The sequence below is a fragment of the Anser anser genome, assembly GCF_964211835.1.
Source record: "Anser anser genome assembly, chromosome: Z".
In the NCBI taxonomy this organism is placed as follows: domain Eukaryota; kingdom Metazoa; phylum Chordata; class Aves; order Anseriformes; family Anatidae; genus Anser; species Anser anser.
In genome coordinates this window covers 75,244,252-75,269,986 of record NC_139723.1, presented here as the reverse complement: position 1 = coordinate 75,269,986, position 25,735 = coordinate 75,244,252, and the positions used below count along the sequence as shown (strand labels likewise).

At 40.8% G+C, this 25,735-nt stretch overlaps 2 protein-coding genes across 14 annotated transcripts in view; one reads left to right on the top strand and one right to left on the bottom strand.

Moving 5' to 3' along the window:
* LMBRD2 (LMBR1 domain containing 2) overlaps positions 1-12,483 on the bottom strand; it is a 41,550-nt gene extending 29,067 nt beyond the window's left edge. For 3 of the 12 annotated variants that reach the window (XR_014577001.1, XM_083818494.1, XM_083818492.1), the window contains exons 1-6: positions 12,248-12,463; positions 11,913-11,983; positions 4,352-4,579; positions 3,820-3,899; positions 1,581-1,676; positions 861-1,028 (exon numbers count right to left, since the gene is read on the bottom strand). Coding sequence is in view for 11 of the 12 variants with exons in the window: in XM_083818494.1 (XP_083674620.1) it covers positions 861-1,028; positions 1,581-1,676; positions 3,820-3,899; positions 4,352-4,525 (518 nt within the window). In the remaining variant the exon portion in view is untranslated. Of the gene's footprint in view, positions 1-860; positions 1,029-1,580; positions 1,677-3,819; positions 3,900-4,351; positions 4,580-7,264; positions 7,467-11,050; positions 11,127-11,912; positions 11,984-12,247 lie in introns of all 12 variants that reach the window. The other 9 variants (XM_083818502.1, XM_083818493.1, XM_083818498.1 and 6 more) reach the window with 9 other exon arrangements.
* Positions 12,484-12,540: 57 nt separating this feature from the next.
* On the top strand, positions 12,541-25,662 carry SKP2 (S-phase kinase associated protein 2). 2 transcript variants are annotated; one of them, XM_083818509.1, is made up of 11 exons: positions 12,541-12,683; positions 12,885-13,144; positions 14,184-14,295; positions 14,575-14,718; positions 14,996-15,151; positions 15,980-16,114; positions 17,407-17,505; positions 19,060-19,187; positions 19,787-19,838; positions 20,509-20,616; positions 23,730-25,662. In XM_083818509.1, exons 1-11 carry the CDS (start codon positions 12,676-12,678, stop codon positions 23,941-23,943), a joined length of 1,416 nt encoding a protein of 471 aa, XP_083674635.1. In that variant the 5' UTR covers positions 12,541-12,675; the 3' UTR covers positions 23,944-25,662. The 2 variants fall into 2 exon arrangements, with proteins under 2 accessions (XP_083674635.1, XP_083674636.1); XM_083818510.1 differs by lacking the exon at positions 14,996-15,151.
* The last annotated feature ends 73 nt before the right edge of the window (positions 25,663-25,735 follow it).

Sequence of the window (25,735 nt, the reverse complement as noted above, 5' to 3'; positions counted from 1 at the left end):
AAAAACAAATTACAACCTACTTCCCACCTGCAAGAAAGTAACTTTGAAGTATCTGTGCTCCAAGAGGGCTTTCAAATTTACAGGAACAAACTCAGTATCATCTGTAATTCTTGTCTAGGCCCAGTCTGTTGCCTTGGCTGCATTTACAACTGCCATGATTTTTCCCTACCTCTCACATTTCTGAAAGCAGCAAAATGTTCTTTCAGGTGCACCCTCTCTGGAGGGAGACATAAGCATTTGGTCTCAAAATACGTTCCTTTAGGAAAGGACATGAACTTCGCAAATGTAATTAAAATGAGATCAAAATACCATAATTGGAATCTCTCTAAGAAACAGCCTCAGAACCCAGGATTAGTATTTCAGAAACAGAAGTTGAAAGCAACTAGGCAGTACAAAACAGCATTTACTACTCTATCTAGCATGGAAGAGTATCAGCGGTGTTATAAGTATCAATTTTCTTAAAATTACCTTATGAGCTTTAAGTAGAATCTACCAGTATTACATGGGAAATACTGTCAAAGATGTTTTGAAAGCACTGAGAAAAAGTTTCAGCACTAGAGACAAATGCATTTTCAATGAGTGGAAAAAAATAACATCACTGCAAATACAAAAACAATTCCCCTGCCCTACAAAAAAACAGAAAGCTACAAGAGAAAATTCCTACAAAGTCAACTTATCTCTTTCCATTTGAAAAAATTAACAAAATTCTGCCTAGCAAAAATCAGATCAACTATTTGTTTTAAAGACACATTTTATCCACAGAACATGTTTACGCTGGCCATTTATGTGTTTTTTTTTTTTTTTTTTTACTTTTTTTTTTTTTTAAGAACTCATGCAAGTACTTACAACATTACTCTTACCATTGTAAATTGAACTTTGGGTTTACAGCAACATATATTAAAAACGCTCCAAAAATCAGCAAGTAAGTGCCATAGTAGATTGCATTCTCAATCAATGCAGTTTTAATCTTTCCAGTAATGGAGAACCCTCCTGACCTAGCATAGGACTGCATGAAAGGTAGCAGAATCCTAGGAAGAAAGCAAACAATACCAAAAAGTAGCTTATCAGTGGCAAGATACTGACACAGGAGTGTTTAAGTTAAAGACTCTCAAGCTTCTAACAAAATGAGCTAACTATATGTTTTTATCCTAGGTGTACCAGTCCGAGGGTAAACCTGAAAAAAAAGTTGTAGATAAAAGCAATATGGTTAGCTTTACTATAAAAAAAATCTCTGTTAATCAAGAGCTCACTACCAATCTTCTTGACTGAGCTACAAAAATAATATGAGGATGGGCTGATCACAGACCATACATCAATCTAAACCAAAAGCACAATCCGTTTGCTGTAGCTGTATCTATAGTTTTATATAGTATGAACCGATTAAACCAAATAATTTATAGTATTACTCAGAAATTGCGCAATTTATTCATAGCACTATTTTGATGTCCTGTAGTCTAAAGTACAATTACATTACATATATAATATATATTATATATATATATGTATTACATATACTGTTCAGATGTTAGACATAAATTATACACTTATCAGTCCAACTGTCATTCCTTTGTCTTACTTACCATGTTAAAAACTGTGATGTCCAGTACACAACACGCCAGAAAATTGGCATAATTCCATCAGGAATATAACTCCATGGTTTGAAACATCTTTGCTTGCTGTAACAACATAAGAAAACTTATTATTAGTTTTAAGGTCAATAGTATAGATTTTTTTTCCTATAAATTCCCCTACCAAGGAAGGACTTTGAAAAAAGCAAAAAAGTAATACACTGCTATTTAAGTAGGTAACCATCTACCACCTCGGTAAAGAATGAACTGTATTTCCATGTAAAAAGTATTTAGCATTCTCCCCATTAAAAATAAGATATCTGGACAGGATGGCTTGTGGGTTTTTTTTTTTTTTTTTTTTTTTTTTTTAAAGAGAAAGAACAGCTCAAAGACTAAAGAAAATGAAACAATTTTAATAAACAATTTACTGGCTCAATTTTTTTTTTCTGTGCAAGGAGTACTTCATGCAAAGAAAAAATATTTCTGTAGACAGATCATTCAGCTTTAGCTAGTGGAGGAGATTATTCAGGAATATCTAGGGAGTCCATCACCTAGACATACTACCTATATCATTTAGTGGTAACAAAGTATATTAGTTGTTCTGTAACCCAGTCCACTTTAGTCAGACTTCCATGAACTAATTTGTTGAGCCAATATTTTTCTGACAGGTAGCACTTGCTTCAGGAAACCCAAGAAAGTCATGAGAGCCTTTTAAAAAGAAGACAGCAAGTGACAAAGTGGCCATCTACACTAAGACATTCTTTTTTTTTTTTTACCCCCCACACCTATCTGGGTAATGAAATATTGGTGAGTCAAGGGGTAACATTACCAGTTTAATAGGAGTATCTATTGAGAAATAATTGATGTTTTCCAGAGTCAAACTAGTTAAGCCTGTGTTGTGAGTTTTTATGTACATAGCCTACATATTTTCAAACTATCAAATTACCATAGTATGACAGGCTGTGTGACTAAAACATTTCAAAGTTTTAAGAGCTGATTTGCACTAACAGTATCAACGCAATTAGGTTAATATTCCTATTTGATAAGTCATATACTACAACACCCATCAGCATACTCTGGAATTATAGGTAAATTAAAAGGCTATTAATAGTCTTCAAATCATGTATTTATCTACATTTAACTAACACACACTGAGAAGTCTTAAATAGAAGGTTAAAAGTTGCATCACTAAATCTGGCATTTTACAGTTCTTCCACTGATATACGACTTCCAGGTAGTCTCCACTTTGGAATAACAAACCTGGCAATACATGACACATAACCAAAACTTTAAATGTTCTAAACACCTTACAGGTCCTACATTGTGTGTACCTACAAGGTGTGGAAATAGCTAACGGAGGTGAAAGTGCCACACACAGAAGGAGCCAACATTCATCTACATTCCCCATGCTTTAGGGATGATCTCCTTCCTGCCTGAAAAAAGCAAGCAGGCCATTGTTACTTTGGCAGTATACTATCAATTTAATTAACTCCGAAATTTCTAGCCAGAGAGGTTCAGACTGGACACTGGGAAAATGTTATTTACCTTGCCAAACATTGAAGGAGGCTTCCTAGCGAGGCGGCTGATGCCCCATGCCTGACAGTGCTCAAGAGGCAATTGGACAATGCCCTCAGTAACTTGCTTTCTTTCTTTTCTGGTTAGCCCTGAGGTGGTCTGGAGTTGGACTCAATCTTTGACGATCATCTGAACTATTCCAAGATACAACTATATCCAACTGAACTATTCTATTCTAACTCCAATTATTATATGTGCCATTATAATAAGTAAGTAGATATGTTGCTTGCATATAAGAAAAGTCTACTAATCTTTACATTCATAACATGTAAAATTATCTTTCCTTCATACTCCTAAAGGCTTCAGATCTGAAAATCTAAGCATTCACCAAGGCATCTCCTGACAGATAAGCAAGATTGTTCAAAAAAGCTTCCTTCTATCTCTTTAGCAACAAAACAGAAGAAATTATGGTGAAATGAAAAAATAAATAGCAATACTTCGGTAATCAACTAGAACTATTGTTATTACAAATAACAGATGCGCTACCAACAGATGCGCTTTTCTTCATCTTCTCTTCCCTCACGCTCCTGTATGCTTACTATCTTCAAATATCACATCACAAAAATAACATTTGTTTATTAGTCCTAAAAACACAGTACACTCCTATCATTTAAAAAAAAGAAAATCATAAAATACTTCTTTAAGAATTCTAACAAAGAAAACATGCAACTCATACCTTGGAGCAAGAGTAACGTAAGAGCCATTACTTTCTGCAGGGCTGGAGTTAACAGCAAGTTTGCATCGATTATAAATTGTCTAAAAGACAAATATACATATAGATATATATATTTTTTCCATCAGTGACAAGCAAAAAATACAATGTTAATCTAAAAATAACAAGTCCCATTTTTAAAGACAATTCCTGTCCTCTGAATTTACATTTGGGAGCAATTTATCTAACACTCAAAACAACACTTAATCAGCAGGACAATTAAGTAAAAAATTGAAAGTGTTTTTATGCTGTTGAAACAGATTTTTAAAAAAATTCTATAAAAATTCTAAAACATTTGAAAGATTCATTTACTGATGAAATTAACAAAATTGACTGTAAACAGAGAAACAGTCATGAAAAAAGTGATGTGTTTAGTTTAAAAAGATACTATCTGAAAACATTATTTGCTTTTTAAGATATTATCTACTGCAATTAAGAGTTAAAAAAGAAATACACATTTTACACAACAGAATGGAAAACCTTACAAGTTTCTTACCGTACTAACATCCAGAGGCAGTATAAACACAATAAGAAAGCAGAGATACCAAGCCAGTAATGTTGCTACGATCACCAGTCTATGCTGTTTCTTGAAGTCTCCATACCGATGAAGTAGGAATAAGGCCAGAAAAAAGACGAATACTATCTCAAGTCCCAAAGCTGCACCACTCATTATTGAAGGATCACTCCAGCCACACAGTGCAGCTCACGTGAAAGTAGATCAGAACTGTAACACAAGAAAACATTTAATTACATTAAAATATCTGTATATTATATATGCAGAAAAGAGCTGTTTAACGGTCATTTTTAAACACAATAATAGACTTTTCTGATTTCACACAAGGACTCTGATAACACGAACAAGATTTTCAGCAAGGTGCTCTGAAGTTCTCTGCAGAAATCAAGATATCATGACATTCCAATTTGTCATTTCTAGCAACACAGCAGAACTACTCTATTTCATCTTTGTGGTCCAGAAGATCCAGAAGTCAATTCTTCTGTCTGTTAGTAAGACTATAGTCCTAATTTTCAGGATTAGTATAAATTCTAAAAGAAAAGCTATTCCTTTTTTTTTTTTTTTCCCCCTTCCAGATGAAATCAACTATTTTGGACAAAAGAAAGGTTAAAAATTAAATGTTTCCAGAAAGCTAAAAAGTAGCTTTTTTAAAATGAACCGTTCCTCAACCATGCATTTAAATTTTCCACTCTTAGTTAATCGAGCATAAAAATACAGTGAAATATAGGTTAGTCTACTTGTGATATAGCTCTTTTTAGATTTGAAATTTCACGTAACAAGAAACAACATACCAGCTGATTAATTCACCTTCCTACTCCTCTTCTGCTCTTCTTCAGAAGAGCACAGGTCTCAGTTCATTCATATTAGACTTGCTACACTTTTCTTTTCTCTGCACTTATTTACTCTGTTACAGTCAGGACTGCTGGAAATACTTAGCCATATTCATACAGGCATGTCATTAAGTAAAGGGCCAGTGAGCTGCACAAATCTATTAGAGAAAATTTCACCAACTTGTTACATGGTTAGTTAAAATGCTTCTAGATTGATTTTATTCTTTTTTTTTTTTACAAGTATCATTTTAATCACAGATACTTCATATATTAAAAAATAATAATGTTTATTTTTCTGGTCAGACTGGTTTGCCTTTCCACCAAAGTTACCATTTTAGCTGGTTTCATTCAACTGAAATACTTTTTAGCACGGCTTCCTCACTGTCGTATTTTTAATTGCTTTCACTTTTGACTGAATTTCAAAGATTTAAAAGACAGGATACTACTAAAATTTCCCTCAATTTACTTTTCAATTCCTTCAGAACTTGTTAAAGTAAACCACTTATTTACTAAGCTCTCAGTACACTGCTTAAGCAGGTATGTCATGTATGAAAGCACAACTGAAAGTTGTCTTATTTCCAATAAAGAAAATGGTTATTCTGTGATTTTTTCCTAAGGATTGGTCTCCCCCATTGTGCTCCTTTTGTAATTAATTTCCAAACAGTGAAAGTAGTCTTTTTAATCCGTTAACTGTTGTCCACTGAGCATCCCATATTCTGAAAACAGATTGAGTTACCTTCTTGTATCTTGTAAGAAATGCATACATGCACTTTTTATCTTTTATTCATCTTAGTATGTTTATTGAATAATTAGTATTTCTAATTATTTAATTATTCTAATAATTCTAATTAGAATCATTCTCGTTATTAATTATTTCTAATGTGAGGTCAAAGCATCCCCTTACTATCTGCCTGTCCTACATTTTGGACAGACAATTTGTAAATCGTGAATGCAGGATACCTAACTAATTTCTCTGTAACTTACTCTGAGCATGTCCTTGTGCTTTCTGTTGTATCATTCTTGTTTCCTCAGAAAACAGAAAATCTTTCCTATTTCTAGTATAATAGTGAATTCCACCAAGAAGCGTTTCTTCTCCATTCATATTTACTTCATTAAGCCAGTACTATCTGACATACGTAGCTTTGGGTGCCTATTATAGCCACACCTTATGCTATGTAAATACCATTATACAGCATATGCTCCATGAGTCACACCTATACAACTTTTTACCAGTCATACCTAAAGAGCTGCAATCAAGATTGAAGGTAAATTTTCTTGTGCAAGATGCTGCACTGTTTCTACCATGATGGGATCCAAAAAAGATTACAAACATGCACCAAACATTCTAAAATAAAGAAGGAATTGAGTTGTACCATAATTTCAACCACTTTCAAAGACAAAAGCAACTTCGTAGTTATCCAAGTAAACAACATCTTTTTTGCTCTTCACCTGGCTCCTAATTTAACTCTCAAAATACAAAATGAAAGGCATCATTTTGAAAGGCATACCCTCAGTAAGTTTGCAGATGACACCAAGTTAGGTGCGAGTGTTGATCTGCTTGAGGACAGGAGGGCTCTGAAGAGGGATCTGCGTGGCCTGGACCCATGGGCAGAGGCCAACTGTATGAGGTTCAACAAGGCTCAGTGCCGGGTCCTGCATCTGGGGCACAACCCCCAGTGCAGGGCTGAGGAAAGAGTGGCTGGAAAGTTGCCTTCTGAAAGAGAGCTGGGGGTATTGGTTGAGAGTTGGCTGAACATGAGCCATCAGTATGCTCAGGTGGCCAACTGCATCCTGGCTTGGATCAGGAATAGTGTGGCCAGTAGGACTGGGGAAGTGATTGTCTCCCTGTACTTTGCCCTAGTGAGGCCATACCTCAAACACTCTGTTCAGTTTTGGGTCCCTCACTACAAGAAGGACATCAAGGTGCTGAAGTGTGTCCAGAGAAGTGCAACGAAGCTACTAAGGGCCTAGAGAATGTGTCTTATAAAAGCAGCTGAGGGAGCTGGGCTTCAATAGCCTGGACAAGAGGAGGCTCAGGGGAGACCTCACTGTACTTTACAATTACCTTAAAGGACGTTGTAGTGAGGCAGGGATCAGGCTCTTCTCCCAAGCACCAAGTGGCAAAACGAGGGGAAATGGCCTCAAGTTGCATCAGGGGAGGTTTGGGTTGGATGTTAGGAGAAATTTCTTTATCAAAAAAGTTGTGCAGCAGTTGTGCAGAGGAATAGGCTGCCCAGGGAAGTGGCTGAGTCACCATGCCTGGAGGTCTTCAAGAAAGATGTAGAGGTAGAACTTAGTAGCATGGATTAGTGGTGGACTAGGTTAAAGGTTGGACTAGATGATCTTAGAGGTCTTTTCCAACCTGAATAACTATGATTGTACCAGACTACAACTAATGACAAATTGTTTTGAAACAATGTATACACATTTTCAAAATTTCAGTTCAAAAAATTTTTTACAGAAATAGGTTAAAACTAGTTCCTAACACAAACTGCTTAAATGCAAGGTGAGAAGCATAATGCTAGAGAGGAGCTCTTACTGCGAACAAAATTCTGCCTAATAGGACAGCCATATTTGAGACCCACAGTACTAGAATTACTTGTATCAGGACTTAAAATATATTACTGCAGGGCATGCCTCTCTGTGGCAAGCAGCATTTGCCTCTGAACCTGGTCGTTAGCTCAAAGGTAAACTGCTTTCCCATAATTCCGTTTCTTCGCTTTGACAGGCTTCTCACTATTAGCACATGACTCCACAGTATCAGCTGGCTGAAATTCCTGAACCCTTAAAGAATTTTCTCCTGAAATCAATGAACTCGCTCAGAATGTTGTCTCTGCTTAGACAATGCTCCTTGAGCACTTAGAAGACGTAACAAGTTTCCTCACTGAAGGGAAGAGCACCTATCAGCACACTCCCATTTCTGGGGAGTAAAGCACCTATGATATAATACAAGTAAGATCAAAAGCTGGAAAATTGACACTGGGAATGAAAATGAGCCAGTAAAAACCAAGGGTATGCTCTTGTTTAGGCTTAGAATTTTCTTGTTTTGTTTCAGACACAGGCAAAAATAGTAAGTTTTTAATCTCATGAATGGAAGAGTTTGGTTACCCCCATACAGGACACAAGTTTCAAAATTCTGACATGAAATCTTCTGAGGTCCAAACCCAGCTAATAACTCTTAACAAGCACCATCAAGAGTTCAGTTCACACTTAAATTATCTTGGAAACTCCCTACCATCAAGTCTTAAATTACCTTGCCAACCTCAAGACTAACCAAGCTCATGACCATCTACATTACAAATGAACTAACTACTCAGCCTGGTGCAGAAATACTCAAATTACTAAATGAAACAGCAGAAACAAAAACTATAATTTCTTTGAGCTTTTATATAGCACTGTATTTAGTAACAGAGGTACACTGACATTATATCATTAAAGAACGCCTGAAAAGAGTAATGCTTATTTGTGAAGGAAGCCCCTTGGTCTCACTAAAGTAGACTCCCAATTCCTCTTTAATCAGAAATTCCAGATTAGACTGTACCATAGGTTTATTATTTTCAAAATTCGTAGGTTGTTATTTTACTAGTAGATTGTTCATTTTGCAGACTAATCTAATTGCTGCTTTTGCCCTTCCCAGTTTTTGTTATATCAAACTTTCTGCAGATGTCTCAGGGTTGTCCTTGACAGTCTGCACAGCTTCCCCATTTCCTTCTGCACTGAGATAGAAACCACACAGCATGCAAGCTAATGCCTGAACTGAGGGTAAAAAATGCTTCACACATCTTACTGAAACATACAGAGGTATGACTTGCATGACATTCCTTATATGCATTCTGCTCCTTATGGCCCCCAAATTCTTTCCTTCTAAGAAACACAGCATCGTATTTTTGTGTAACTGACTGCTCTTCCTAAAGTGCAGCCCACCACACAACTCTAATGATTTGTATCCCCTCCCTCCCGCTGGCTTCTGAGTCTTGAAGACAATTTGATTTCCACTACCACACTCCATAAGGCCTGCAATTCCTCCTAGCTTCATGCCCACTTCATTTGTAATAATCACATTATTTCAGTATGGAAACTGAAAATCCTGAAGAGCAGCTAACGAAGAACTGACCTCCTCATTCAATTACCTCTGCGCCCCCCACAACAGTAGCTGTTCCCAACTGTTCTTCCCCAGCTTGGTTACAAAAACATCCTGAGAAACAGAACCAAAAGCCCTGTTAAAGCTCAAATACAAACATCTACTTATCCTCCCATATATAGTAGGCCTATTAGTGAAATAAGATTATTTTTAACAATTTGTCCTTGACAAACCGATGCTGTCTTTTACTGATCTGCTATATTCTAGATGCTTAGGAATAGTTTTCGTTCCAGCTGGAGGTGTTTTTTTTTCAGGAATTCAAAAGGAAGCAGATGATCAGTCTGCCAATCTGCCATTCTCCCCATTCCTTCAAAGCTGGAAATAAAGACAGCTATCATATTTCTAGTTTACTTGTCTTAGGTACCTCAGGCATTTTGTTAGACTACCAAAGCCTATTTTTGTTGCTTTTCTTGAAATATTATAGGGTAAAGATCATCAAATCAAATTCAAAAAATTACATTTTTAGAAATCTTGGATATTTCAGTTAAAACCCTTGAAGAAGAAGCAAGTAGCTAAAGATTTCCTTGCCTAATTCTGTGTTTTAAAACTTTAACACCAAAATTACATCAGAAAAAAATTGTCATCAAGGAAGTTACCAAACTATGGAAAAGATACCAAAGACAGTAATGGACAATACTAAACGAGAGCCACAGCATACTGAAAAAAGCGTCTGTGCAACAGCATCTCCTAACGTGAGCTGAATTCACAGCTCTGGGGCAAGTATAAACCCAAAGCTACCATCTCCAGCAAACATCAGTGGCCAGTTCCACAGTTACCTCTGGGGCAATAATCTCCAAGCTCCCACTGAATGTCTTCCAGCACATTTACCTTTGCAAAAGAAAAATAAAATCTGCCACATCACCTGTGACGTGCTTCTGAAGCCTGCCCTACACTGCAAAACTATGCTGTCAAGAATCCCTAAGTAAGACTGTACAGAAATGCCTAAATTTTTTGGACTGACAGAATTGCCCAACACTAAGATTTTGACGCTTCCATCTTTAAAGAATAGAATGGGCTAACCTCACATTTTAGAAATCATAAAAAGGGAAGAACAAGAGGTCAAGCCACATTTAAAAATAATCCCTTCAGACATCATCACACTCAAGTTTGCTTAGCATGTTTTTTTTTTTTTTTTTTCCTTTTTCCTCCAACTTTCATGTTCTACAGTAACCTTTGCAGCATGGGGAATTTATAAGCAGTCAACAGACAGATGAAGGAAGCGCTTCCAAATCTTAGCACAAAGAGAAAGCTATCTAAGGAAAGAAACCATGAGCTGCCAAAGAGAACTGACCAGAGCAGTTACTTGATTGCACTATTTGGGAGAAATAACCTCTGAGGTGAATCAAGAAAATAATCTGCATAGCTTTGTTCTTCTAAGAAACTCTAGTCAGACTATGTACTGACTGATGTTTTATTAGTATTACCATAGTAATACTATACCATTAGTATACTGAAATGTAAAAAAATACTTTAAAATGATTAAACATTTAATTGTTGTTTTTAAACACTGTGTGGAAAAACATTTCATAACAGCTAATGACAATAAAATATAAATACTGCACTGAGTCCATTCAAAGTGGCAGCATTCTCTAATTTGATGGGAAACCAGGTGGTGTAAGAAAAATGCTCTGTTAGGGAACATAAAGATTTTTGTGGTCAACAGCAAGCAAGGACCAGCAGCACAAACACATGGGAAGTTTATTCACTTACTTGGCACTGTCTCACACTAATAAAGAATATTAAGTACCACAAAGGCTGATGCTTTCATAGAGTTGAGGGGAATACTCTGGAAAAAAACATATTGAAGAAGACAATCTGCTTGAAGGAACTAAAATTGAAGAAGATATGAAAGCTGTACAGTTACAATATGAATACAAAAAAAGAACAGAAATTGCTACCCCAGGCTGCCAGACGACTGCTCTCACACAAAACAGGTGTCACTCAGGAGGTCAGTCACATGATTACAACCCTAACACTGCCGTAAGACAAACACGCTATTTGGAAATTTAGAGCTTTAAAAAGGTTATAATTGAATTCTACCCCTTTCAGCAAATTCTTCTGCTTTCAGTTTCCTGTGAAATTAAAAGGTTTGACAAATGGAAGAGATGCTGCTGAACAGAGGGTTAAATACAACCCGCTTCTTTTTTTAAAACTAAAAAAAAACAACACTCTTTTTCATTTGATTACCTACTTGAACAACCAGTAAATAACTGATCTGTGGCTTTAGTTAAAACAGAACCGGTTACCACTCGTTCTTTTTAAAGATTACATGACTGCCCATTTGAGTCGCCCCACTGACGACATCCGACTTAACAGCTGTGCATGATTTGCCACGCGTTTCATTCCCATCCCTGGCTTTACGGGCACCTCTCCCCGCCACCACCGACTACACAAAGGGTGGCATTTACAAGCAGGCTACTGACTCAGCGCCGAGCTGTAGGTGTGCTCAGAATTTGGGCCTCCATCCCCAAAAATTTCAAAGCGTGTAGTTTGCATAGAAAGCGTTAACGATAGCATAACGAACCGCCTTACTAAAAGAAACGCAGCGTGACAGGACTGTGCACTCACTGACCTGCAGGGCACGGCCTTGAGACGGTTAGCAAACACTAAGATGCGTGCTCATAACACAGGTGCTCGGGGGCCCTGAAAAAAAGGGAGAAAAGAAAAACAATAACAAAAAAAAAATGGAGATGCTGATTCCAATGCCTGTTCTCTTCCCCTCCCATTCCCTCTCCCTCTCCCCTTCCCTCTCCCCTTCTTTTCCTTTTTCCTTCTCCTTTCCCTCCCTCTCCTTTCCCTTCCCCTTCCCTCTCCCCTCAACTCATCTCCCTTCCCTTCCCCTTTCCTCCCCCTTCACCTCTCTTCCCTCTCCCTTCCCCTTCCCTCTCCCCACCCCTCTCCCCTCACCGCCGCCGCCGCCGCCGCCCGGGGCTCAGCAGCCGCCCCCCCTCGGGCCGCAGCCGCCCTCCATCCGCGCCGCCTTCGCCGCCCTCCTCACAGGGGACGCCTCAGACGCCCAGGCCTCAGGCCGCTCCGGGCCCCTTCCGCGCTGCAGCGAGCGAGCCGGCCGACATTTCCCCCTCGCCAACCGCCCGCCGCCGCCACCACCACCGCCCCTCCTCGTCGCTGTCGTCGTCTTCGTTCTGTCGTCGCCGTCATCGGCCCCCGCCCGGGGGTAGGCGGGCGCAAAAGAGGCGCCGCCGGACTACAACTCCCGAGAGGCTTTGCGGCGGGCGCCGCGCGCGCGGCGGAGCAACCTTGTCCCGCCGCTGCACGCCGACGCCGCCGCTGTTGCTGCTGCTCCCGCCGCTCCCGCCGCTCCCGCCGCCGCCGCCATGCACAGGTGCGGGCGGGCGCCGCGTGCTCGCCGGGCGCGGGCTGCGCGCGCGGGGCTGTCGCGCGGGTGAAGGAGGCGGCGGGCGCCCAACGGCCGGGCTGAGGGCTGAGGGGTGAGGCGGGCTCCCGCGGCGGGCTGGCGGTACGACTCCGTTTCTTTTTCTTTTTTTTTTCTCTCTTTTTTTTTTTTTTTTCGGTTTTCTCCCAGGAAACATCTTCAGGAGATCCCCAGCTCCGGCAGCAACGTTTCATCCGGCTTCGCCTGGGACTGGGAGTCGGGCAGGACCGCGGAGTTCCTGTCGGGCATGGGGGTGTCGGTGCTGAAGAAGGACAGGCTGGGCAGCGAGAACACCCCGCAGGAGCTGCTGGTGGCCGCCTGCTCCCCGCATAAGAGGCAGAAGGTGAAGGAGAAGGAGAAGGACTTTGTGATCGTGCGCAGGCCTCGGCTGCTCCGAGAGGCAGAGCCAGGTACCCACACGCCGCTCCTGGCTTCTGTTGTCCCACCAAATATAAGCGAGCCTCCGGTGCTGCCGCCCCCCGTGTAATTCTGAAGCCAGGGACTCGATATTTTCATATAAGCATCTTAGAAACGAGAGGTTGAGCCCTCGAGAGCAAAGGATGCATGTCTGTACGTCTGCACCCGTGAAGGGAGGGAGAGGGGCAGCAGCTGCGCTCGTCCTGTTGGAGCTGAGCTGTGAGCACTGCTCAGGACCCTGCCACAGGGCTGCAGGGACAGTGCTGCATGGGGTGTGAGGCTTCTGGGTGGTGTGTTCCTGCCCCTGGTATCAAAATGGGTTTTCAGCATGCCGCCACTACCTATTGCAAACTAGAGAACTCTCAGCAGACACAAGGCTGCTGCATGAAAGATGGGAATGTCCTCAGATGGCCCCCCCTTTAAGTGAGGGCAAGTGCTGGGTCATAGGAAGCTGTTCTTGAGCTCCACCATCCAGAAAGCTTTCCTGGGTGAACAGCAGCGCCTTCTGGAGCTCTGCATCAACTCGTTACGAGTCAGAATTGCACCACGGCCTTTCATACAATTCATGGGGGGTGGCAGTCAGTGTGGGTGTTTTAAAGAGCACTTTGTGCTACCTACCCGCTTTGTCTGTGTACCGTGCAAATGTATACCTCACCTTGGGCCCCCTTCTGGGAGCCTGACGTGTGTGACGTGGGTGGGCGTTTCAGTAGGGGGAAAAAAAGGAGACGAGAAGTTCAGCTCTTTATTCCTGAGGTGACCTTTTAGACTTGTCTTACCTCTCCTGCATTTGAGGAAGCGTGCAAGCCATAGAATACAAAGGAAGTAGTCAAGATTCTCGTTTCCTAAAGTATCCTTCTTCAATGAAGAGCTGAAAGGGTTATGAGTAGTGATGTACATACAGCCCACAGGCAGACAGACGGACGGCAGTGGTGCTTCTGACAACCAAGCCAAAGAAGGCATCTGATTAGCAGGCAGAAATGAGCCAGCTTTAACTAGAATGTTAACTAGAACGTGTTCACTCTTTCCCTAAAGGTATTTCTTGGGATGCACTTCCAGATGAACTGCTATTGGCAATCTTTGCATATTTGCCCCTAAGTGACCTGCTGAAAGTTTCCATGATTTGCAAGAGATGGCATCGTCTCTCGTAAGTATTACTTCTCATCATGTAACGCTAAGAACTTTGCTTCCGCATATTGATAAATTATTTGGTTTTAATCTTGCCTATTCATATGTAATTCAATTTATTCTGTATGTGTGTTGTAAGTATATATAATCAAAACCAACTCAAATAGTTTAGTAGTATTAGATTTTATTAAATGACTTTCCCTCCTCTCAGTCTTTTGTGGTACTGAAGACTTTGTGTGGTTATGCTCACAGTTCTGACCCTTCCTTGCTAACTAATGAGTAAAACTTTGCTTCTTAGGTTCGATGAATCTCTTTGGCAGACCCTTGATCTGACTTCTAGAAATCTGCCGCCAGGAGTAATTGGACAGTTGCTACCTGCAGGTGTTACTGTATTCCGCTGCCCAAGATCGTGTATTGGGAATCCGCTGTTTAAAACCACGAAGTAAGACTTTTCTCTGTGTACTGGATTCTGAAACTGTGTCTCAAACTTCACAGTTTCTCTGTGTATATTTAGTTTTAACATCTCCACCAGTAGAAGCATTTATCATATATCTGAAGAGTGGAAGAGTTGATCAGTGGGTAGGAATAGAATAAGATAGTATCTAGAGTTGGAAGGGACCCATAAGGATCATTAAGTCCAACTCCTGGCACCACACAGATCAACCCAAAAGTTTAGACCATGTGACTCAGTGCACAGTCCAATCACTTCTTAAATTCAGACAGGCTTGGTGCAGTGACTGCTTCCCTGGGGAGCCTGTTCCAGTGTGCAACCACCCTCTCGGTGAAGAACCTCTTCCTGATGTCCAGCCTAAACCTCCCCTGCCTCAGCTTAACACCGTTCCCGTGGGTCCTGTCACTGGTGGGGTTGAAATAAGGTTTGCATTCATCAGTCAGTTATTTAAAACCAAGCTAGTGTGATTTTTGAAGGTATATTTCAAGTACAGGCATACACTTGCAAGCTATTTCTTGTTGAACCAAAAATTGTCAGTCTTTTTAATATTTTTGAATGTGAGCCCAAAAAAACTTTAAATCCAGCAGGATAGATTTGCAGCAGTTGCAATGAATCCTATAAGTACCGCAAAGGTAAAATTATAGAATATCCTACGTTGGAAGGGACCCACAAGTTGGAGCATCAAGTCCAACTCCTGATCTCCGAAGGACCACCCAAAAATCAAACCATATTTCTCAGAGCGTTGTCCAAAGGCTTCTTGAATTCTGGCAGCTGGGTGCTGTGACCACTGCCCTGGGCAGCCTGTCCCAGTGCCCGACCACTCTCTGGGTGCAGAACCTTTCCCTAACCCCCAGCCCGACCCTCCCCTGTCCCAGCTCCATGCCGTTCCCTCGGGTCCTGTCGCTGTCCCCAGAGAGCAGAGCTCAGCGCCTGCCCCTCCGCTCCCCTCGTGAGGGAGCTGCAGGCCGCCATGAGGCCTCCCCTCAGCCTGCTCGGCTCTGAGATGAAAAAAAACAGGGACCTCAGCCACTCCTCACACATCTTGCAGTGTGATAAAATTTCAGTAGTTCTGGCTGGTAGCTTAGCAGTAGGGCCAGTAATCTTAGCGGTATATGAGCAGCCTGCAGCTAAAGTACAAAAGTATAGTTATTTTCTGCATGCTTTTAGAGTATTATGTACTTTTACGATATGTGGAATTTGTGGAGCTGGATTTTAGTGCAGCTTTAGTAATCTGCCTTTCTCCTCTTTTTAGACCTCTCCGAGTTCAACACATGGATTTGTCAAACTGCACAGTGTCTGTTGCAGATCTCCAGAGTATTCTTTGTCGGTGCGAAAGACTGGTGAATCTCAGCTTGGAGGGACTAGTGCTTTCTGATGACATCGTCAAGTGAGTAATACGTTTGGGAACATTTGGTAAATAACTTCTGTTTGGTGACACTATTCTGTGCAGGCAAGGGGAAGAATGTAGTTAAGAGTTGCCCTTTGTGGGATTCTTTTAAAATGGCCAATTTTAGGCACCAGAGTTAGCAGGTGGGTTAGATAAGCAGCCTCTTTCCTGTCTGTCCAAGAGATCAGGTCGGGAGGAAACACTGCTCCAAAAGAGTGAGTGAGTTTATGGTGTTTTGTTGTTGTTGTTGTTCCGCAGCGTAGGGGGAGCCTAGAGAAACTGCTCTTCTCTGTAGGACTTGTCTGTCCTTTTGCTGTTGCTGCAGCAAGGCTGCACAGCAGAGCTACTTTTATTTTCTAGTTTTTGTGCTCGCAAGACAGCTTTGTGTTTAGCATACATATTCTTTCATATTTTGAGGGGTCCCAGCAAGTCTCCTACCAGATGCTTTGTGTGCTTCTGCACCATTTCTCACTACTTTGTTGACCCTCAGAATGAGGATCTGAAAAATTGCAGACTCTGTCAGGCAGATGAGCTGTTTTTTAGTTAAACAGGAAAGACGCTACGGGTGTGCAGTCAACCTCCTGTTCAGTCACTTCAGGTGATTGCAGAGGTGCCAGGAACCAGCTCAGATGGCCAAGGCTCTGCGTGTCCCACTTTCTGCTTTTGAGCTTTCTGATAACCTTCCTCACACTGGGAGAAACACCAGAGTGCAAATAAACCAGTATTGCTTGGTTTGTGATGCTAGATAAAAAGCATCTGAAAATCATGTACTAACTAGGCACTGATTACAGAATTTTATTGTCCTGTGTACAGGTACACAGGTGTAAGGTTTTTTCCAGGTATCACCAACTGCGCATCTGCCATAGTCTTGCAAACAAGTGCATTTGGGGGACACTGTTTGGAGAGGTAATTCCGAAATGAGATGATTGTTTTATCTTTTGTAGAGGTGCAATCATCTCAAATAAGCCATGGTGTTTGTTTAGTGAGATACCACAGGAAATGGTGGTAAAGAATTGTTTCCTTTTAAACTTTGTTTATAAACATATAGATGTGTCAGGACCACGATGTAAATACAGAAGTATCCTTTTCCAAGTTGTGCTGTGATGCAGCAGGTATGGAGTTGAGATCCCTAGTGATTCTTAAGTAGGTCAGTTTACAAAAAATGTGGTGTTGCGTGTTTAACAAATAATTCTGTGTCTGGAGTCTTAGCTCTTAAACGTTACCACATATCCTAGCAATGTTCCAACGTTTGAGTTTTATCAAGACTTTTCTTTTTTTTTTTTCTTCTACAGAAGCATTGCTAAGAATACCAGTTTGATACGACTAAATCTCTGTGGGTGCTCCGGGTTTTCTGCAGAAGCCCTGGAGTTGATGTTGAGCAGCTGTTCTATGTAAGACAAACATAGCTTTTGGTATTCCTGCTTACTGTTAGTCCTGAGAAAAATTATCCTTTTTTATCTTCCCATCAGCATTCCAACTGTACTCATCTCTTACTATCTTTCTTACAAGTCTGTTTGTATTCTCAAATGCCTAACAGTTGATTATTAGCTGAGTAGATAGATAATTTCCTTCCATCCAGTTATTTTCTTCTTTAATAGCAAAGATGTACGTCAGTAGTTATGTGTGTTTCCTTAAACAGTCTTTTTGGTTGTTGAAAACCCACTTAACATCCATTTGATTATCATTTTAAATTTGATTATCTGCCGGAAAGCAATATGTCATCCTCACAAAGTGTGAAGGTGTGTGTTTTTAGAAGAGTGGAGTCTAAGCAATCAGAGTACAGCATAAATGTCAGAAAACATTGTGCCCTTTCATCCGTAGAATAATCCTTCAGTTTATGAAGTTCCAGAGAATAAACCATCTGCTGACAGGAAGTTGCTGAATTGTGCTCCAGTAGGTCTGGGTTTTATGCCCTGATCTTCGCTGACTTCCTGTGAGATTGGACAATCTCCTTCATTTTTGCTTCTACAAAACCATGGTTTTAATCAAATTGCAGCAAGATAGTGGACAGACAAAACCTTAATCATTCTCTGCCTCTCATGGGTAGATAATGCTTCTGTAGCTTGGTCTGATTACGTGGATCATGAGGTCCTTAGATAAAGGCAGTCTCTGCACAGTGCACAGCAGATGGCAAACCTGATCTGGGCTAGGAATGCTGGGACAACCTAGGGTCATTTCTTTTATGACAGTACAGTGTTTGTTGGCTTCGCCACTGTGTTCTCCAGTGATATTTTGGGGGAGGGAAGGCTTTTAATTTCTTAACATTTTTTTATTACATAACAATTGACAGGCTCTGGCTGCACTGTTCACTGTGCATTTATCCTTGGGTTACATCCACAGCAGCTAAACACAAAACAAATACTTTGTCCCTGAGTGGTGATAGGCTATAGGTAATCAAGCGTGTAGTTGAGTTAAGATCACTACCTGGCCAATGCTAATATAAAATTATAAAGTATTTTATACTAATTAAAAGTAATTGGTCACCTGATCCATGCTAATAATGGATAGCGAAAGGCCTTTTTTCCTCTCAGTGTGAACATCTGTTCAGTGGGAATAGGTTCAGGTCACCAACCAAAAGCAAGATGAAAAGAGTGTCTCACTTCCTACAATATTAGTGAGTCATTCTGGCTAGAAGTGGGCTTGGGAGGTCACTTCAGCTCTTTGCCCAGAGCAGAGTCTAAATTCATCACTGGCCCTGCTGATGAGGAATTTCTCTAGTTGGGTCTTGAAAACCTCCAAACGCAGATTTCACAGCCTCTTTGGGCAACCTGCTCCAGTGCTTAATTATTGCCATGGTGAAATTTGTATTCATTAATACAGTAGCTTTGGTTGTAGGTGTATTACAGTTTGAGTTCTGGTATTTATCTAATTCAGCTGATACTTCTAAGACAAAAACTTGTATTTCAGTTGTTCTTCCAAACAGCTCTTTATTCATTTTTGTATAGGTTGGAGGAACTAAACTTGTCCTGGTGTGACTTTACAGCCACCCATGTCAAAGCAGCAGTCAGTCACGTTACTTCAAAAGTAACCCAACTAAATTTAAGTGGATACAGACAGAATCTACAAATATCAGGTAAATAGCAGCATGATAAACCTTTATCCCACTAAGGGATAAAGCAGCAGGCTTTATATTTTCTTCTGATTGGCTTCTATCGTATGTACTGGAAATATCATTCACTAAAGACTGATTTTTGCTCTGTGTAGCTTGATGTTCTCATTGTCAGAGAATCTTACTCATGTCACTGGCTTAGCCATGAGGAGTGACATAATTTGTCTTCTGAATTTACAAATGGTTACATGGAAGCTCAGTTGAAAGGTGTAGCGTGAAATTCTGAAGTCCTACAAGCAGGACACAGTGGATCCAGTGTTCCCCTATGAATCAGCCTTTCAGATATTGTGGGAGGGAACTTAATTTTTGGAGTCTTCTTAAATTAAGGCTTCTGCTATTGTGGGTGCTGAAGGCATCATCCAGAAAAGTACAGACGTAATTACTTAAGTTTCACCATGACACAATGTCCTACAGATACCAATTGATTTGGAAGGCAAATAATCTCAATGATCAACATTACTTATTTGCTTGCTAATAGCTGCATAAATGGAAATGTATATGCTTTATAAAGCACGTGTGTCTTGTTGATGACAAGATGAGCTGACTGAGTGACCTCTTTTCAGATGTTAAAACCTTGGTGGAAAGATGTCCTTCTCTCGTCCATTTAGATCTAAGGTAAGAAGTCCCGTACAGCTAGTCCTTAAGTCCTTAGGGTTCAGGGGATTGCTAATGGTATTGCTCCGCAGTAACTATATAGCAAAAATGCGTAGTTGAGTAGGGCTGCGCATACAAAAATGCTTTCTAGGCTAAACCTACGAAAGATCTACTATCTGTTGTAACTTAATCTGGAGCAGGTAACTAACTTAAAGGTTTTGTTACTGGAGTGTGAATGTTACATATTTAAAGGATTTGTTAACAAGTGAAGCAGTCAATAGGTAGAACAGAAGGAAGCATTTAGACACACAGAGCTTATGAGTTTAGTACCCTAGTGAGGATTTCGTTCAGCTCTGACATGGCCTTAGAACCATTTAATAAAAGTTGTATTTTGACCTAGTCAGTCACAATCTGTGAAACGATGTGTAAAGTAACTGGCTTTTCATGATGTGACTTCTGCTGCAGCACGTGTACCTGCAGAGCAGCTGCTGCTTCACTTGCACTTCAGTGAAAGGCAGAATCCAACACACACATTAGAAATGGGCTACTTTGTGTTAAGCAAAAAATACCTCAGTGGTAGAAAAACAAGTTGATATTCATTAAACTTCTCAGCCTGAATTTTAGAGATCTCAAATTTACTGCTGCTTTATAATTAAAGGACAACTTCTAATTCATGTGCTCCCATGTACAGTGACAGCGTGATGTTGAAGCCTGAGTGCTTCCAGTATTTTCATCAACTCCTATTTCTACAACATCTGTGTCTTAGCCGATGCTACCAAATATCGCCTGCTGCCTTAGTGTAAGTAACACCTTAATGGCTTTGGTTTGCCCTTCAGAGAGGATAAATTAATTTATACTTGCTTCTTTTTTGGCCTAGGAATTGCAAGTATTGTTTGAAAAACTTGCTGGTAGGATCAATTAAATTAGGAATAAGGAACTGAAAAAAAAGAACCTGACTACTAGATCATGTACATTTGAGAATACAGACTGGAACCAAAGGTAGCTGAGATAATCTTTCCATGGTGTTAGTCTGTACTAACGGAACTTGCTGCTCAGCACATGCGTCCTGTTTCCCCTTATACTGCTGGATCTTACTGCTGTGAGGTGCCAGTCCTGCCAATGATCAGTGTTAGTGTCAATATTAGGCTTTATGCAGTGATGGATAACTTGCCTTCAGAAGAGTTAACAGAGTGCAAAGTACTTGCTGACCAGTGTCAGAATCTGCATATTCCTTTGCTTTTGTGTGCACCTACCAGTTATTGGTTGCCACTGAAACACAGCTTGGAGTTGTGTGCCTGTTTCTTTTTTCTTTCTTTTTTTTTTTTCCTGCCTTTTGTTATTATATCTATCTGTCTCTATCCTGTTTTGGGTCTCAAAGAATACACCCTCAAGGACAAGGCTATCTCTTGACCTAAGAGTCTTGTAGGATGTAGTTTTCTCACTCGTAGACCGGGCAATAATCCACAGCCTCTCACTGCCCAGCTTTTCTTGGTTCACAAGCCTGTAGTTCTTTCCTTTGGGATTCTGTGACAAACAGGGCACTTTGGAACCAGGCTCAGTCCTTAATAATAATGGATGTGTAGGAACACAGCATTTTACTGCTTTAAAATGGCCTGCACTGCTTCTCCTCACTCCTTTCTCTCACTGTCCTGTGAAGAATACCCTGTGCTCAAGCAGAGCAAAGAGGTTGTGAGAGGAACAAGACTCAGAATCTGAAGAACCTTTTCTGTCCTGGTGGTAGCTGTCATAGAATCATAGAATATCCGAGTTAGAAGGGACCCACAAGGATCACAGAGTACAACTCCAGAGTCCCCAAAAGACAACCCAAAAATCAGACCATATTTCTCAGAGCGTTGTCCAAAGGCTTCTTGAGCTCTGGCAGGTTGGTGTCGTGACCATGTCCCTGGGGAGCCTGTCCCAGTGCCTGACCACCCTCTGGGTGCAGAACCTTTCCCCAACACCCAGCCTGACCCTCCCCTGTCCCAGCCCCATGCCGTTCCCTCGGGTCCTGTTGCTGTCCCCAGAGAGCAGAGCTCAGCGCGTGCCCCTCCGCTCCCCTCGTGAGGGAGCTGCAGACCGCTATGAGGCCTCCCCTCAGCCTGCTCTGCTCTGAGATGGACAAACCCAGGGACCTCAGCTTTTCCCATATGTCTTCTCCTCTGGACCCTTCACCATCTTTGTAGCCCTCCTTTGGACACTCTTTAACAGTTTTGTCATTCTTATACTGTGACACCCAAGGCCGCACACAGTACTGGAGGTGAGGCCACACCAGCGCAGAGCAGGACAATCCCTTCCCTCGGCCAGCTAGCAGTGCCATGCCAGGGTGCAGTTGGCCCTCCTGGCTGCCAGATCACACTGCTGGCTCATGTTCAATTTGCTGTTGATCAGAACCCTCAGGTCCCTTTCTGCAGGGCTGATCTCCAGCATTTCGTCCCCCAGAATGTACCTATAACCAGGGTTTCCCCTTCCTAGGTACAGAATCTGGCACTTGCTTTTGTTAAACTTCATACTGTTGGTGATTGCCCAGCTCTCTGATTTCTCCAGATCACTCTGCAAGGCCTCCCCACCCTTGACAGAGTCAACAATTCCACCCAATTCAGTATCATCTGCGAACTTGCTCAAAAAACCTTCAAATCATTTATGAAAACATTGAAGAGGACTGGTCATAAAATGGAGCACTTGGGAACCTCACTTGTGACAGGTCACCAGCCTGATGTAACCCCATTTTCAAGAACCCTTTAGGCCCAACCCATCAGCCAATTGTTCACCAATCTTATGCTTTTATCTAACTGTTCTGGTCACTTTGTCCAGAAGGATACTGTGAGAGTATTGAAATCTTTACTGAAACCAGAAAGATTACATCAACTGGCTTGCTTTGGTCAGCTAGCTGGGTGATCTTGTCATAGAAGGACATTAAGTTTGTTAGACACGACCTTTGCCTTGTGAACCTGTGTTGGCTGTTACCAATGACTGTGTTGTCCTTCAGGTGTTTTTCAGTAACTCCCAGGATAAGCTTCTCTATAACTTTACCAGGCACTGAAGTGAGACTGACAAGCCCGTAATTGCCAGGATCTTCTTTCTTGCCCTTCTTGAAAATTGGGACCCCATTTGCCAGCTTTCAGCCAACTGGGACCTCTCCAGATTCCCAAAACAGTTGAAAAATAATCGAGAGAGGTCCTGTGATGACATCAGCCAGGTCTTTGAACACCCTGGGATGAATCCCATCAGGCCCCATAGTCTTGTATGCATCCAGATGGAGCAGCAAATGCCACACAAGTTTGGAGTTAACTGGGTGTTTATCACGAAGTTTAGCGTGAAGTAAAATAAACCAGGACTGGCTACTTCTCTAAACATCACAAGTCAGAGACTGCTAGTACCTAGAGCCTTGTGTCCTCCGAGCAACATCCTGAAACTTTATATGGGGCAATTCCTTCTACTTGTTCTAAATATTCCAGGAGAATGAAGGGAGGTGAACCAGTCTATTTTCATGAGATAGAGAACAGCAAGAAGCAATTTCATAGAATCACAGAATGGTTTGGGCTGGAAGGGAATTTAAAGATCACCCAGTTCCAACCCCCGTGTCGTGAGAAGGAGCACATTCCACTACACCAGTTTGCTCAGTGCTCCACCCGACCTGGCCTCGAGCACTTCCAGGGATGGAGTACCCACAGCTTCTCTGGGCAGCCTGTGCCAGTGCCTTACCACAATTTATCCAACTTGTTTCATGAGTTATTAGTACAGAAAATGTTTCAACTGAATACGTGATTTTTTTTTTTAAATAAGAAAGTACATTTATCTCAAGTAATGACCTTATTTCTAAAAAATTAATAGAAGTACATTCATGTAGTTTGGGTACAGACTGCAAAATATGCTTTTAGGTTAATAATCAATTTCTTACTGCTCTCTTTCTAGAGAACTTGGTGAAATTCCGTCACTAAAGACTCTTCAGGTATTTGGAATAGTGACTGATAGCTCCCTACAGCTCCTCAAAGAAACGCTTCCTGACATGAAGATCAATTGTTCACATTTTACAACTATTGCAAGGCCAACTGTTGGTGCTAAAAAGAACCATGAGATTTGGGGCATCAAATGCAGATTGACGCTGAGAACCCATAGTGGCTTATGATCATGTATGATGGATGCAATGGACACACCATGTGTAGTGAAGCTCCATGAGAAGCAGAGTGCTGGAGCACCTCTAATTATAGTACTGTTTTTATAAAATGTTCTAACTTGGTCTTATGCCTTAATGTAGTTTTATAAATATTTTTACACTTGTTTTTTTTTCCTCTTAAAGCCTTTAGAAATCTAATGATCTGTAAGCAATTGTAGAAATTTAAAAGCCTTATTTTTTAAAAAATAATTGTGAAACAATCACTGTAATGAAACAGTTTCAGCCTCTGTGAACCCCTCTGTGAGCTGCAGATTCAACCTCTGAGCTGCAGATTTTGATGCAGCTTTTGTTACTCTAAGGTGTTCTAAAGGTGCTTTTGATTAATTCTTCCAGCTCTACAACTCCTGAAAAGACTTGCCAAAGGTACAGAATGCCTTAGTAAGGCATATTAAGGAGTTCTCTTGGTCTTGTTTGCAGAACTCAAAATTAATAATGATTTTATTAATTACCTATTCAAATTCTTAATTGAACAAGGTGTACAATAAGATAAGAAGCTAACCACTGTCTGTGAGGGGGACAGAAGAGTGAGTCTGGATTCACTGATCATGGAAACAGTAAGGGAGCATTGGAAGGGAAGTCTACGGGAAAGCACCGAAGAGACAAGTCAGTACTGTGCAAGTAAGAAGTGGTATAAAGGAGCTATTGTGAAGTTTTTAACACACCATAAAGGTAACTGCTGTATTTAGCATTCTAGGAAAATATGGAAAATAGGAAAACATGGGCTGAAAAGCCCTTCCAGAATAATCATCTGTAAAAGTGGCTAACAACAGTTGGTCCATGTTGTATTGCCAGATTTTCCTGATTGTGTTAGAGAACCTTTGTGTAGCTTTTCCTTGCTTCTATGAACTTGAATTAGGAATGTAATATCAAAACTTCTTAAAAGTTCTGTTCTTTCAAAGAATAATGTCATTTGGCTGCAATTAGTACATTGGCAGAAATCTTGCAGGAAGAAGGACTCAAATGGTTCTAGAGCTCAGACCAGCAACAAAACCTGGGACTGCACTGTAGTAATTATGTAAGGAAGAACTCCATTGGGTGCTATTAAGAGACATCTGTTTCTCTTTTATATTAGCTTGTTTTTAGTATCATTTAACTTGCTGCATCTTCAACACTAACTGCCGGTCTTGTTTATTTTTTGTGAAAGGAAAAGCTGAATAACTGGTGGAAAAAAAAGTTAATAGGGACAAGCAATTACTTTAAATAAAACATTGATCTCTATCATCAGTGTCCTCCTGCATGAGCCTGGAATGTTCTAGGCATAAGGCTAAGCATTATTTGAAGTCCTAGAGCAAAACTTTGCACCCTGTGAGCAAAAGTAGGGCATGAATATGCCATTGCTGTTCCCATGAACACAATAAGCAAGTGGTAAAGTTATTCATGGATGTTTGAAGTTAGTAAAAAGTTAGTGTTGAAGTAACATTACTGTGGGGCTGTTGCATAGGTGTAGTATCTTCCTATCTGAATCCAAAGATTGGAAGTTCAGGAGTGACTATGCGGTAGTACAGAGCAGATTGTGTGGAAAATTCTACTTTTTTGGTTTGCAGTTTAAGATTTGTGTCTCAAATGACTTCAAGAGAAAAATTAAATCTATTGTAATTCTTCTCCCTGTATACAATGTTATCCCATATAACTTGTCTTGCATTTAATAAAGAGCTAAAGAATTGTGATACTGTACAAAATGACTAATGATTTGCCACCAAATCATGTGGTGTGGTTAAAAAAAGCAGAACATTGGATATTCATT

Coding starts and splice junctions, on each gene's coding strand:
- SKP2 (XM_083818509.1), top strand. Junction 14,719..14,995: donor CCGCTGTTTAAAACCACGAA/GTAAGACTTTTC, acceptor TCTTAAATTCAG/ACAGGCTTGGTGCAGTGACT. Junction 17,506..19,059: donor ATGTTGAGCAGCTGTTCTAT/GTAAGACAAACA, acceptor ATTTTTGTATAG/GTTGGAGGAACTAAACTTGT.